Source organism: Neofelis nebulosa, chromosome 1, assembly GCF_028018385.1.
Source record: "Neofelis nebulosa isolate mNeoNeb1 chromosome 1, mNeoNeb1.pri, whole genome shotgun sequence".
NCBI classification, from domain to species: domain Eukaryota; kingdom Metazoa; phylum Chordata; class Mammalia; order Carnivora; family Felidae; genus Neofelis; species Neofelis nebulosa.
The window spans coordinates 507526-522851 of NC_080782.1; the positions used below are offsets into that span (position 1 = coordinate 507526).

The window sequence follows — 15326 nt, forward strand, 5'->3', positions numbered from 1 at the left end:
TTTCCAAATCCGATGGAAGATATGGATCTACACATCCAAGATGCTCAACAAACTCGAAGCAAGATAAACTCAGAAGGGTTTGCACCAAGACACAGCACTGCCAGATTCTCAGAACCCAAAGAGAGGAGTCTGAAAGCATTGAGAGAGAAGTGGTTAATCACGTACAAGGGGCCTCGGTAAGATCAACAGCTGATTTCTCATCAGAAACCATGGAGTCCAGAGGGCACCTTTCAAGTCCTGGAAGGAAAATAAATCTGCCGACCAAGAATTCTAAATCCAACAAAACCATATTTTGGGAATAAAGAAGAAATTAAGATGTTCTTAGATAAAAGCTGAGAGAATTCATGACCAACAGACCTCCCCTACAAGAAATGCTAAAGGGAGATCTTTAGGCTAAAACAGAGGCTCTAGACAGTAGCTGAAATAAAGTATGCTCGGAAAGGTAACCACACAGGTCGAGACATAAGCAAGGATTGTCGTACTTTGGTCTGTAACTCCTCTTCTTCTCTACGTGACTTAAAAGACCAATTCACAGAATAATTATAAATCTTTCTTAATGGGCACACAATGTATAAAGATGTAACAATATAAAGGAAGAGGTAGGAAGATGTATAGGATCAGAGTATATACTACCGAAATTAACGTAGTATTGTTCAAACTAGACTCTTGTAAGTTTAAGGTATTAATTGTAATCCCCAAGGTAACCAGTAAGAAGGTAACTAAAAAGTATAAGCAAAAGGAAAGAAGATGGGAATCACAATGGCACAGTATGCAAATTCAACTAAATACAAAAAGGCAGTAGTGGAGGAATTATGGAATAAAAAATATACGAGACATACAAAAAATAAATCAGTGGGGGAAAGAAGGTCAGTCTGATGTTTAGCAAAAGCAGCTGGAACAACAGAAACCACCTGGAACGGATGAAGCTGGATCCCTACCTCACACTAAACACACCGATGACCCACAGAGTGAGGACTCAACTCTCAAAATCAAATGTTGAAAATTAGCAGTGGAAAGTATAGATGACTGTCTTTGAGAAGATTGGGTTTGAGATTAATCGAGACCAAAAAGCATTATCATAAAATATGCACAAGTGTAAGTGTGACTCTGACTCATCAAATGTTGAGTTCAGCTAAGCATGGAGTCGAGTTGCTGTGACACTCTATCTGTAATTCACCCAACTAATGAGGCGTTTGTATCAAGCATATATAAAGCACACAAATAAATCTATAAGAACAGCAGAAAGAGCCCAGGAGGAAAATGGGCCAAGGACAAGAGGAAGCACTTCCGACAGAAGGAAATTCACATGGCTAATGCATATTCAGCACCATCGGTGGTGAGGGGAAGGCTGGGAGGGATCGTGAGCCGCCAGCCGCACCACTCAGTGCCCCAGGTGTTGGGGACGACACGGACCTACGGGGCTCCGAATATGCATATGCTTCTGCGGGAGTGCAGACCGAGCACCCCTGTAGAAGAGTCTGGCCTTGTAGAAGAGATGGCCTGCTGCTCATCACAGGGACCCGCACAGGGGCACACATCCTGCTGGCCCACAGCAGAGGGGACAGACGAGTTACAGGAAGCAGCCACAGAAGGAAGGCAAATGAGCTCGTCCACCCGGGACAGGGAACCACCGTTTTGACCGAGAGGTAGTAAATGAAAAGGTGATTCCCCCAAATTCCAAACATCACATACACACTATGTCCTTTCTGTGAAATAAAGAGTAACCGATGTGTTGTGAGCATCTATTTTTTTAGGAATACGTATGATGTGAAACACTGAAGTGAAAGGAAAACATGAGAACAAAGAGCGTGGCCAAGCCACGTACACAGAAGCAGACCACACGTGGCCGGGCCACACAGAAGTTGACCACATCAGGACCCTGCCTTTTTCTGGGGGGAGGGGTGGCGTTGATGCTTCATCTGTTACCAAAAATAAATAAAATACCGAGTAAACTTAGGAAGCAGGTAACGCATAGATCAGTGATGAGTCTGTGTCCTCAGATGAGGATTATAATTAATGGGCAGCAAGGTCCAAAGCAGGTGTGATGGGGGACGGGGGTTACCATTTACTGAGCACCAGTCCCAGCTGGACACCGGTAGCAGGACTCGGGACCCCTCACGGAGTCCATGCGTATCTTGCAAGCGTGGAGACCCAGGCACTCCAGGAGGTTAAAGAACTTACTCTGGGCTGTGGAGCCAGTCACGCCTGCACACCAGAGTGGACTCCCAAGTCCAAGTGTGCCTTATGGCGCCCATTTCTCTCTAACGACTCTGCTAAGAGCTACGGGCCTTGGGGTCGCCCGCAGAGGGGTGGGCCTGGCGTGAAGTGGGGCACACAGGGCGCCAGGATTAAACGCGGGTTCCAGAATGAGCAGAGAGGAAGCGCCAGCCCGGGGAAGGGCGTGAGTTCAGTGAATGTGCATGGGCGGCTGAGCGCCAGGGTCTGAGGGGCCCTCTCAAGTGCAGTCAAGCTCGAAGCCGAGGCTTCCAGCACATTGTCTGGAGCCTCTTGCTGTTACAGAAGCAACTCAGGCCCCACTGGCTGGGTGGCCCCGTGAGCCACTCTGGAAGGGAGCACACAGAAGGACGGACGGTGGGAGCCGGTCCCTCCACAGCCCCGCCTTTCCGGGTTCTACACTCACCTGCTGGTGAGGCTGCCACCATACTGTGCCTGCCTGTGCCTCCTGCCTGGCCACACGGGCCACCCCACCCGCCCTGTCCTGGGGCCATGAGCGTATCATCTGCAGGCTTCCTCACTCAACCCCGTGTGTGGCTCATACGCTCTGTGTTGACCGTCAGTTATACACAGCCCTTCTCTATCCCAACATTTATCATGAAAAACTCCAAACACACAGAAAGTTGAAGGGATTACACGGGACACCCTGAAAACACCCACTGCTGAGAGTCTATCACAGCGGGCGTTCTGGTCTGTGTCACCTGCCACGTGGCCATCACCAGCACGTGGCACCAGAGCACACGTACGAGGCTCGTTTTAGGGACACCCGTGTGGGGACTCCGCTTCTCACACACACGGGCCCCCGTCAGGAGCGTGATCTGCCCTCGCTTCTCCTCCTACTCCACACACACCCTCGGTGCCCTTTGTGTAGTGGCCCAGGCACCCAGTAAATGCAGAACACCAGTGCGACCCGCATCCAGGTATGGTGCTGAGCCCGGCTTAGGAGGGAGCCCCAGGCCCCACATCTGAGCACAGGCTCACCTTCACCGCAGGTGGTCCTCTGTGCCGGCGGCCAAGGTGGGGTGTAGGGTGAAGTCATTGGATCACTGGATGGCGACAGGAACACCTTGCTCCCGGGTCCGCTAGGGCAGAGCGGGGAAGAAGGAACACGTACGTTACAGAGCAGGCCCTCGCCGGGCGGGCTAGTGCGTGGGGACCCTGCAGGCTCCACGGTGCCCGTGGACGTCTCCCCGCTGGGCCCCCCTCTTATCTGCAGTCTCGGGAGCAGGCAGCGCCTGGAGGCCGAGTGCCAGAGGGGGTCCCACGCCATAAACACGCAGAAGGTTCATGCGAGAAGGACGCTGCAGGCTTCCACCACCAGTGGAAAACTCAAACAAGCCACCCGGTGGATTTCTGCCGACAGAAATGCCTTTAAAACCAGACAGAAGCAGCTTCACCTGCATGATGGACCCTCCCCCTTATTCAGATATTCACTGTTTGGCTGATTTGTGCATAACCAGCAGACCGGACACCCTAGACAGATAAACAGCCGGGAAGAAGTACTCCCAATAAGTTTGTCTGCCAGCGACCGTGAGGAACACAGGCTGTATGGAGTCCTACAAGGTTTCCCTGTGATCCACGTCCCAGGGAGGCCCCGGGTGGGTGGGCCTCGAGGACTGAGACTCGGGTGAGGCCTCAGGAGCAGGCCACGGACGGTGTCTAAAGCGCTAGCTGCTCAACTGGGTCCAAACTCTTCGGTTACCAAAGAAACATTTTCTGCAACAGTCCCTGCGGGCCAGAGCGGGAGGTCTGTGTGTGTGTGTGGTGGGTGACATTCAAGCAAATAACTTGCCCTTTTTAATTTCACTTCAAATGCATTAAAGGGCACTTGGTGCAAAGTTACTGAGGTTGTGAAGTGAGGATACAATATTCAGCCACTTACAGCTGTGAAATGTTCCCCAGAACCATCCTTCCAGAAACAGAGGGAGCCTGTGCTCACCGTGTGCTCAGGGAAATGCAGGGGAGACAGCACAGACCTCGCTGACATGGGTGCTGCGTAGCCTCCTGTTACTCATGCTCCGGGAGGAGACGACGTCTTGTCGCGGGGACAGTAGTCACCGTGTTCCGCTACACCTGATTTACCCTAAAATGTGCGCTCGAAGCTGGGCCACGATGTGAGAGGGGCCGCTCTCTGCCTCTGTGGCACAGGAGGGGCAGAGGCCGTGTGCTCCCCAGGGGCCTGCGAGGTGCGGTCACCCACCTGGCACGTGGAGAGGCCTGCCTCTGCTGCACACGGTCATGGATCGCGGCGCCCTCTGCACACGGCACATGCTCGCAGACAGAAAGTAGACGGGCATCGCTCACACCTGTGCACTGGCTCACGTGTTACTTGTGAAGAACCTAGAGAGGTCTCATCGCAAGCTCCAGCGAGCGGAGTATGGCGAGCCCTTCGGGCGTCTGTGACGTCAAGGGAAACTGGCTTGTCTTCGATCACGTCATCACAGTACCCTAAGGTTTCCCACCAAAGACTGTGTTCGTCGGGAATCGCGGTGAAGTCTTTGAGACCGGGAAGCACCGGCAGGAGGCTCAGAGACTCACCTGAGGGCAGACGAAGTCAGGCTGCTGGCTATTTCCTGTGAGGGAAGAAATGATCGTTCACGACAGGAAACAGGAAACGAGATGGAGTGGTCAACGTGGAGCTTATTGTTAAACAAAACGACGTTCGACATTTGATTTGGAGCAAACGTCCTCAGGGTCCCGGGGCCAGGGAAGGGGTCTGTGGGGGAGCGCACTCCACAGCCAGTGCGAGAGGGCAGGCAGGCCCTCCTGGTTCGTTAATTTTCAATCATTCTTGCCAGAAAGGGGCAAAATGGGAAAATTGAAGAGACAAAGGGAAAACAGCATCAGGTACGAGCCGAGGAGAGAAGCCAAGTGCAGGTCCTACGACTGGGGACACGTCGAGGGGAGTCCGGCTCCAGCCTCCAGAGCAGTGAGACGGTACAATTCTATTTTTTAAGCCACCTGTTTTGTGGTCCTTTGTCAGGGCAGACCTGGCAGATCGAGCCCCTCACCCTAACGTGAGCATATTTCTCGTTTTTCCGTGTTCCGAGGCGACTTTCCACACTGGTACAATTTCAAAGTGGAGACCAAGGGCACGTTTTAAAATGTGTGCTCACCCTGGCTCGTGACCTTCATAATGGGCCACTTTCTGCTTCTGTGACTTTGCAGGGGTGCACTTTGGGTGCGTGTGCGCGTGCAGGGCTGTCCTCTGCGTGACTCCTCGCCGGCTCAGAACGAGCAGGCATGGCTCAGGAGCGACGGGAAACTACGTATTATCGGAGGTCATAAAAAGGAGGCTGGGACCCGCTCCCCACACGTTCTCCGGCCGACACACAGAATAAATGAGCGCTGCCGCTGCCGTGCTGGTTGAGATGCGAGTTGTCCGCAGGGAGACAATTGCTGCATTTCCCCAAGCACGTGGAGCGCAAAAGGTCCCTGCGTAGCTGTACGAGGTACCGCTACGTGAAACAGCGTTACCTCCTACTGTGTTGTCACATTATTTAAAAATATCCCACCAGAGATGAGTCACTTTCCAAAGCAACTTAAGAGCTCTCTCTCATTCAGAGAGAACAAGTCCGGCGAGCTTACAAGCTCCCTGCGCGAGGGTGATTTCAGGTCACCTGTGGCTGCCTGTGGGAGTAAAGGAAAGAGAAGAAATGGTTGGTGCTGAGGCTACTCGTAGGAATTCAAGTCCGTCCTTCGTTTCAGGTGCGTGTGGCTCAGGGCCTTCCCAGGAAGGGGTCTCTGCGTGGGGGTCGCTGTGTCAGAGGTTAAGAACACACTGAAGATTTTAAGAAACTGTCCAACTACTTTCCACAGCGGTGTCACTGTAAGCCCCCGACGACTTGGCACGGCTGGCTACGGGCCGCCGGTTCCTCCGTGTCTCCCGCTCCTGGCGCCGGTGGCCTTTCTGAGGGAGCCGTCCCAACTGTCTTACCGTGGCTTTAGTTGCACTTTCCTAGTGGCGGATGACGCGGAACATCTTGTCGGGTGATTATTTGCCACCCATATATCCTATTTGGTAAAGTTCATTAGAATCTTTTCCCCGTTTTAAAAATGGGGCCGTTTTTCCCTATTAAGTGTTAAGAGTTCTTTATTTATTCTGGATTTAAGCACAGGGTTTGCAAATATTTATTCCAACCTGTGACTTACGTTTTTATTTTTGCGGTGGTGAATTCTGAACGGGAAATGCTTTCTTTTATAAAAAAGTCACATTTTCCATTTTCTTCCTTAATAGTGGTTTTGGTGCCCATATTGAAGAAAACTTTGTCTACCTCAAGACCACAAAGGTTTTATTCTGTTTTCTTCCTAAAGTGTCATAGGTTAGCCCCTAAACTCAGAACTGTGATTGATTTTGAGTTATTTGTGTGTGTGTGTGGTGTGAAGCAGCTATTAAGCTCTTCCCCGCCCTCTCTTTTTGCATATGGTCATCCAAGTGTTCTGGTACAGCTTATTAAATGTACTCTCTCATCTCTCCCCGTCTAATTATCCTGGCACCTCTGTTTCACACCCACTGATCAGGTGTTATTTCTGGACTTTCTATCCTGTTCCCTCGACCTGCATGTCTCCCCTCCCTGGGCACACCACCCTCACGGCCCACACGGTCCCGACTACTGTAGCTCGATAGTTCATTTTTAAGTCAGATTGAGTAAGTCCTCCAATTTGCTGCTTCTTTTTCTAAATTCTCTTGGTCACTCTATGTCCTTTGGATTTCGGTATCTATTTTAGGGTTGGCTTGCTATTTCCTTAAAGAAAAAAGCTTGCTGGAAACTCAACAGGGATCATGGTAATTATGTAGATCGATTTTGGGGGGAGTTTTCTATCATGACCATATTTTCCAGTCCACGAATATTCTAAATCTTTCCGTTTATTTGGATTGTGTTCAGTTTCTCTCATCAATAGTTTGTAGCTTTAAGTATATACTTTTGGTGCTTGTTTTATTTTATTTTATATTTTCAATGCTATTGCAGATGGAATGCTTTTCTTAACATCATTTTGAGATTTTTCATTGTTACTATACCGAAATATAATTGGGGTTATTATATTGATTTTGTATCCTACCACCTTGCTGAGCTATCTTATTATTTCTACCATATATTTTGCAGATTTGTTAGAAGCATGTTTCCTGCAAATAAATACAGTTTCATTTTCAAATCTATATGTCTTTGTATTTCTTGCTGTATTACACTGGCTGGAACTTTAGTAAAATGTCAAATAGAAGTTTGAGGTGGACATTCTTGCCTCAGTCTCAATCTGTGAAGAGCAGACATAAACAGACAGACACACACACACACACACACACACACACACACACACACCCCTTACTCCATGTCTGTGTCCTACAGTTATTCCCTAACACTTTTTTAAGAATGGACAATTTCAAACACCCAGAAAAGTGGAAAGGATTGTACAAGAATGCCCAAACACTCAACTTCCAGGTCCTATCATCATTAAAATTTTGCTGTAAATATTTCTTTTTAACCACGTGACTATCCATCCATCATTTTATTTTCTGGTGTTTTTCAAAGCCAGCAGGACACAGACATCAGTACCCTTCGTTAAAGCACACGGATGCCACTTCAGTCTTAGCACACCCAGATTGCACTGCATTTATCTCTTTCTCTCCCCTTACACACACACACACACACACACACACACACACACACACACACTATAAGCCCTACAGTTAAGAATATTTTCTGTCTGTCAGTTTTTCTTCTCTTCTCCCTCCACCTTTGTTCCCATATGAGTAGCATGCCTGGGTACCGAGTAAATGCTTCAAATCAGTCAAACAAGCAATCCCAAGCATTTTCTGTCCTCATTCCGGGGGCAGCCTGAGACCCTTCACGTGCCCGGCGGCTCTCACCTGCAGCGGGGAGCTCTCCCGGCACGTGGCGATGGTGGGACACAGACCCGGACACCTCGGCTGCGGCGGGGCCTCCTTGCGCTGCTCTCTACAGGGATGGGGCAAAAGGGACGACAGACTCCCATCAGCAAAGAAGGGCCTTGCTTTGTGCAGTGAGCTCAGAGAGCGCCGCCGACAGCTGCAGAGCTCCACGCCCTGGCCGCCATCGTGACATGCTCATCTGCAGAGCCTCAGAGCCAGCAGCTCCTGGGAGGCCGTCCGTGTGCCCTCGGGTTGGCTGCACAACGGAGGACACGGCGCAGGAGCGCCACCCGTAAAGGTCTACGACTGCTTGCCGGCGGGAGGCCACAGGGGTGCTTCTTCCTGCTGCGGCGCCCCCACGCTGGGCCACTGCGTTCCCGAGTCTGTGGGTGCAGCAGAGCTCAGTTACAGATGGACAAAGTGACCTGCCTTGGAGACCACGGCATTGTCACTCTGTGCTCATTCCTTGCAGCCACTGTAGGAAACGGAGGATTGTCCTTGATTACCCAAGTAGGTCCAATGCAATCACACGAATCCTTAAAAACTGAGAAATGAGGAAAAGGAGGAAGTCTGAGAGATCTAAAATATGAGGAGACTAGACCCACCATTACCGACTTAGAGACAGAAGGGCCACGTGGCAAGAGCGGGAAAGCCACAGCTGCATCGGCATTCTCAATCTGCCCGGAAGCAGACTCGTCCCCATAACCTCTAGAAGGGAGGGCTGACCTGTAAGCCGTGACTGCTGCCTTGGGAGGCACCAGTCAGGGACCCAGCTGAGCTTGCCAGGCATGTGACCCACAAGCGCTTTCACACGAGTCTTAGTTCAAGCCACCACATTTGTGGGAATTTGCCACATAGCAATAGAAAATAAATACAAGCCACTTGACGGACATTAGCTGAGCAGAACACCTGTAGAATTAGGCAAGGAGTATCTTCACACGTGTGATCCTACTTTCGCAGCAGATTAACGGTCCAGAGGAAATACTCCCAATAAATTGGTCTGATAACTACTATTAGAGAGAAGCACCTTAGAGAGTCCGACACTAAGTTCTCCCCTAAAATATACCAGTGATTTACATCATGGAACTCCACAGGCACTTAGTGAGTGGATTTTTCTTTTGGGGGGTGGGCGGAGTGCCACATGATTTAAACATATTCTTTGATCTCTAGGAGCTGACATTCTGACAGTGGGCTTTGCCTAACATGTAAGGCTGTGAGTGTCCAGGTCAAACTAGGGACACTTCTGCAGGAAAGAGAGGCCACTGTGACAGACGGCCCAGCGCATTGAGAGGGCTTGTCTCTCAACACAATCGACCTTTCAATACAAAGGTTAGCAGCTCACTTTCCAGTTGGAGAAGGGAACACTATAGTGATTGAAAATAAGAAATAACATTCCAAAGATGAGGAATATGGTCCCTCCCAAAGATGAAATAACTTATATTCATAAAAATTATGTTTCTTTTTCTTTTAACTATGTCCACAACGTATGGAATTTTTTAAAGTTTATTTATTTATTTTGACAGAGAGAGACCCTGGGGAGAAGGGGCAGAGAGAGAGGCAGAGAGAATCCCAAGCAGGCTCACTGCTGCCAGCACAGAGCCCAACGTGGGGCTCAAACCCACAAACCTTGAGATCAGGACCTCAGTAGAAACCAAGTGTCCCATGCTTAACCGCCTGAGCCACCCAGTGGCACCACAATATATGGAATTTTTAAAAGGGGCTCTAAAGAGTTGAACAATGTGATTACAATTTTATAAAAACAAAGCATCGTGAGTATAACTCACAAAATAATACTAAAACGGAACTTGGTAGACAGTCCTCGGAGGGCCAGCAGTGACTGCAGCGCGTGGGGCGGCCAGCGACTTTGGGTCCCCAGTTCCTGCGCGGCGTCCACACCGACTGCCCGAAAACGGGGTTAGTCTCGGTTGCTTCTAGAGGCGGCTGGCCCCCACGCCGGACAGGGTGAGGGGAATGTGCTCAGATTGTACCTAAAGGACCGCAGTGAGGCCATGCTTCAAGTGAAACTCCAAACGACCCGGGTTTTCCCAGAAGCATGGCCACCGGGTGTCTAAGGAAACAAATGCAGAAGGAACGAGCGGATTCTTTGGAGGGATTCCCGCCCCTCCGTCGAGAGCCGGCACCGGCCCTGCGACCGCCCCGCTCCGCCGGAACATGGGAGTCGCCCCCCACCCGTTTCTGCGAGGACCGAGCTTCCGAGAGCACCACCGAATTGTGGCACTTCCGGCCCGCTCCCCCGGGGGAGACCGACTTCCGGGGCAGTTTCAGGGCGTGGAGCTGAGACCACGCGGCTCCGCTCGCTCCCGCCTCTAGGGGATGTTTATTGTAACTCCACTTTGAAATCCGCCTTTCTCAGAACTGCACGAAAACTATTTTAAAATTTACACAGAGACTAAAAACGTGGAGGAATTGTCAACTATGAAAACTAAAGAATGCCGAGGGCGTTCCCCTGCCGGACGTTCAGGGTGAGGCGCGGCCGGAAGAGGGTCTCCCGGAGGAGCCCGGGGCACCAGGTCCTGGGCGAAGTGCGGCGCTGGCTCAGGGCGACATAACGACCTTAGCCCCTGTCTCCGTGAACACGCAAACAAATTCAGGACGGCTTGGAAATCAAAATGCAAAGCGAATAAAACTGGTGAAAATACTAGCAGAGAATGTGGATATTTGTATAACCTTGGAGTCATGAAGACTTTTTAAAGCAAGACTATTGAGAGCATATAGTATTTGTCAGACAGATAAAACTCTAGTAAGCTTACACATTTACCTACGTGCAGATGGACTCAGGTCGTCATCTGCTTGCTGTGGGCGATAAAAATTCACAAAGTGAAAAAGCTGCCGACACTGGGCTTTGTCTTACACACTATCCAAGTCAGTTAGTAGTTAATTTTGAGTAATGGTGCCTCAGAGTCTCCTGGGTCCTAGGAAAGGATCTCACTGGGGGATAGCACCCCTGTCACATGAATACCTGGGTCTTCACTTAACTAATAGTTAAGAAACTGGAAGTGGGACTGCTGACTTCAACGGTGAGTATACATTTCACTTTTTAAGAAAACACCAAACTGCTTATCAAAGTGATATAATTTGGTATCTGCACTAGTAACGTAGGAGCCTTTCGATCTACAGCTTCACCAACGCTTTTTATTGTTGGTTCTTTAGATTATAGCCATTCTAATGGGTGTGTAATGGTATCTTACTGTGGTTTTGTGTTTTCTTAAGGGTAAATGATGTCGATGTGCTTATCTGTCACCATGGATCCTCCTTGGTGAACAGTTGGTTCAAATCTTTTGCCAAAGTTAAAAGTCAAATCAAAGTTAAAACACTGGGTCATTTTTCTCATAATGGAATTTTGAATTCTTTATATATTCTGGACACAAGTATACGATTTGCATATATTTCTGCCTTTGGCTTATGTTTTCATTTTCTTAATGGCACCTGTTTGAAAAGCAAATGTTTTTAATTTTGATGAGAAGCAGCTGCATTAATATAGGGCCTAAAAGGAGTCAGCCCTGCTGGCTTGATTCTGTGGATAGTGAACATACAAATGATATAACACACATGCACACCACACACCAAACACACATGTACTGCGCTGCACACACACACCATGTACACATGCACACATACACATGCACTCAGTCACACACACACACACACGCACCGTATCTCACACTAAACACACATAGAACCACACACACATGCACTGCATCACATACTGTGCACACGCAACCACACATGTGCATCACATTATACACATCATGCACTCACACATGCAAACATGCAGTGCATCTCACACCAAACACACGCGCACACACACCGCATCACACACACCTGCACTGCATCACACAACGCATGCGCGCGCGCGCGCACACACACACACACACCCACACACCCACACACGGAATCGAGGATTGTGCCAATACAGAAGCAAAGGACTGTGTTTGAGAAGTCCCAGCTGCAAGGTGACACTGGGCACTGCCCCAGGCCCCGGAGAGCGCAGATGGTGAAGCAGAGGGGCACCCGCTACCTGTGGCATGCTTATTTTGAAGGACAGCTCTTTCCTCCCTGCTGGAACTTCTGGAGTCTTCTGACGGCGGTTCTGTGTCACATACTCATACGTGCTCAACTTCTTGAACACTAGAGAGGAGAAAGGCGGAAACGGGCAGTTACAATTACGCAAGCGGGCAGAGTGGCCCACAGGCCACCACCCGGTCTTCCAGGGCTTCCCCCCAGGGTGCCGGGAGCTGCCTCCTAACCCGGGGTGCCGGGAGGCCGCCGCATGGCCACCCCGGGGCCCACCTGGCCTGTGGGAGGCAAGCGGTAGCTCGTCACAGCCCCAAGGCTGCTGGCGCCCCGTCCCAGGAACAGCTGCCCTGCAGCCTTCCAGGCCCACGAAGCCAGTGTGGACCCGGACGCTGGCTCCGGCACTGTGGCAGAAGCACCCCGGGTCACTGAAAGGACATCTGAGACCCGGGTCTGTCAACAGACAGCACCGTCCACGAAACGGGTTCTGTGCCTGCTTCAGCAGAGGCACCAATCCTCCCACTTCTCTTTCCCTAAAACCAACACGAGGACAGATGGCTTCTAATTATTTCTGGAAAGGGAGAAGGGCCGCCCACAGAAGCCTATTTGCAGCTGGAGGAGCAGACGGAGGGTGGGCTGCCCCCACACCCGCGTGGAGCCCGTTCCCTTCCCTGGGTGGTGTGTACAAGTGCGTCTGTCTGTGTTTGCTTTGGCTTGCTGCTGGACTCCACCTGGCTCTTACCGGTCCTCCCACCTCCCCCAGAACCTGTGTGAGGGCGTCATTTGCGCCTGGCCACACGCTCGCGAAAACACTCGTTCTCTTGCAGGGATTGCAGGGATGGCTGCCATCGCCGTCGGGTGGCAAGTACACACTGTGTGTTCCCCAGAGCTCACACTCGTCCAGAGTTTTGTGTAAACGCCTTCATCTGACAGTAGCGAGAGGAGATGTGGCTGGGGAGGGAGGCCAGAGTGCGGTGTGCGCCGAATGAACGTCTGCCATGTCCCCCCCGGCGACACTAGGCGACAACACAGCAGCCGGGGCCGCTGGTCTCTGAGATGCTCTGTGCCCCCGCTCGTGTGGAGGCGGCTTTCCCCACACTCCTGCTGCTGGCACCCCGACATCCGTGCGTCTTCCTGGGAGGTCTTGCCCTCACCAACGCTGCACTCTGCTCGTGCTGCAGCCTCGTCAGGATGTCCTTCCCCCAAACTTCAGCGTGGGGGATCCAGCTGCCCACGGCTTCCGACAGGCCCCCCAGCAGCCCCCACACCCCACCTCAGGGTATTTGCGTCACACCGTCCCTTGGAGAGTGAGTGGCCCCAGCGCCTTGCACAAGAGGTGAGGGGCGTCACTTCCATGACTGGGCTACAAAAGGCCGGCTGCCCCCTCGTGCTGGAGCGTCCTGGTGGAAGGAGGCACCGGCCAACAACTCACGGGGACCTGAGGCCAGGAACTGGCCTGCCAACACCCTGGCGTGGGTCCCGGTCGGATGAGACCACGGCCCTCCTCACACCTGGCGGAAGCCTTGTGGCCAAGCAGGGCCAGTGGACCCAGCTAAGCTATGCTGAACCCATGACCCACAGAGACTGCAAGGTGATAACTCTGTTACTTCAAGCAGGGTAAGTTTACCGTAACAATAGCTAAAAATCCAACTTTTTCTGGAAGTCTGTGCTTTGCTGTCCAAATACCCTGTAAACAGCACCTTGAGCCATAAGCTCCGTGTGCGTCTCCCTCCCCTACCCCCACAGTGAGTGTGGCACCACCACCCTCCCTGTTGCTTGGGTTGGGGCCCTCTGGTCCCTCTCCCATTGGCCATCTGTCCCGTGGGCCTATTCTCCAGTCTCATATCCATCTGTCCTGAGTGGCCGCAGTGGACTTCTGGACCTGCCCAGCTTGCCACCTGCCGGCTGTCACGTAGGCTGCAGCTGGGGCACTGTCCCCAAATGCACCCTTGTCCCCATTGGCCAGTGTGTGGAAGCTTTAGGATAAGGGCCTGGGCTAACCCACCTCTGGCTCTGGGTGCTGATTCTGGCTCTGGCTCTGCTGAGGACACTCCCTGCGCCAAACCTGCTCCGGCAGCCACATGGGGCCCCCACTGCCACCTTCTCCCTTGCGGAGGCCACAGAGAGAGGTCGTGCCCTCCCCCGGGCCACGGCATAGTGGGGCCTGCTGCACGCAGTGCTGCGTGGACTCCAAGAAATGGCCAGTGTCCCTGCAGCGAGCTGGGTCAGCAGATACCCTGTCGCTGGCTCACTATCTTTCATTGTTAGGACTTGGTGCTTCTCTAAATCCCCTGTTCTTTTTTTAATGGTGCCTGTTCCTGCCTCACACGTTCTGCTCCCTTATCTAACTTACTCCTAGGCCCTCTCGTGTCCTCTGCAGGCCTCAGAGCAGAATGAGCCCTGCTGTCCCTCTAGGGGTGTCTCTTCCTGTAATTTGTCTGATGTGCTCGTTTCTAGCAGGGGCCAGCAGACCTTGTCGTGGGCCATGTTGGAACGCAAGGGACAAAGACTGGAGTGGGGGTCAGGACACATACTTAAGAAGAGGTGGAAGATGAGCAGGTGTCCAAGCAGCAGGAGGCTGAGGGCGGACAGCAGCAGGACGAACACCCCAATGCCCAGGACCACCAGGGTCTTCGTCTTTACAGGGAACAAAGGAAGGAACAGCAGCCAAGTGTCCTTGGAGACGTCTGCGGAGGCAAGGGAGACGTGCATGCATCCAGCACCTGGGGCATGGCCAGCCCCTCCTTGGGAGGTGGGGGAGGGTGAGCAGCCCGAGGGAGCCTCTCCCCCGCCCCAGTGTGTGCCCTACCTCACCCAGGTGCCCTTGCAGCCCCCTGACTGAGGTGGGTGTCGCAGCCCCACTTTACAGGTCTGGAAGGTGAGGCTGGGAGAGGATAACTAAGGGTCCGGGTCGCAGAGCCTGACCCCCTGCCTGGCTGAACCCCCACCCTGTCCTGAGGGCCATGCCACTGTGTCAGGCCCTCCCCGTTCTCAGTCAGCCGCCCTCACAGGGAACTGCAAGGCAGTAGCCAGTGCCTTGGGACATTTCCAGGATGTGGTCCTCTGGGCCCCAAGGGCTGCTGATACTTCCAAACTTAAGTGTGAGGAAAGCACTGAGGAATCTGCAGGCAGGCCCATGGAGATGGAATCCAGCTGAAACGCTCTCATC

The 15326-nt window shown here is 52.0% G+C and overlaps 1 protein-coding gene across 3 annotated transcripts in view; it reads right to left on the reverse strand.

Annotated features, from left to right (window-relative positions):
- The window catches only part of LOC131500729 (palmitoyltransferase ZDHHC11-like), a 42383-nt gene that overhangs the window by 11992 nt on the left and 15065 nt on the right, over positions 1–15326 (reverse strand). For 2 of the 3 annotated variants that reach the window (XM_058710186.1, XM_058710263.1), the window contains exons 7-10: positions 14692–14844; positions 12162–12271; positions 4774–4808; positions 3217–3317 (exon numbers count right to left, since the gene is read on the reverse strand). In XM_058710186.1, the coding sequence (XP_058566169.1) occupies positions 3217–3317; positions 4774–4808; positions 12162–12271; positions 14692–14844 (399 nt within the window). Of the gene's footprint in view, positions 1–3216; positions 3318–4773; positions 4809–8101; positions 8190–12161; positions 12272–14691; positions 14845–15326 lie in introns of all 3 variants that reach the window. The other variant, XR_009256492.1, reaches the window with a different exon arrangement.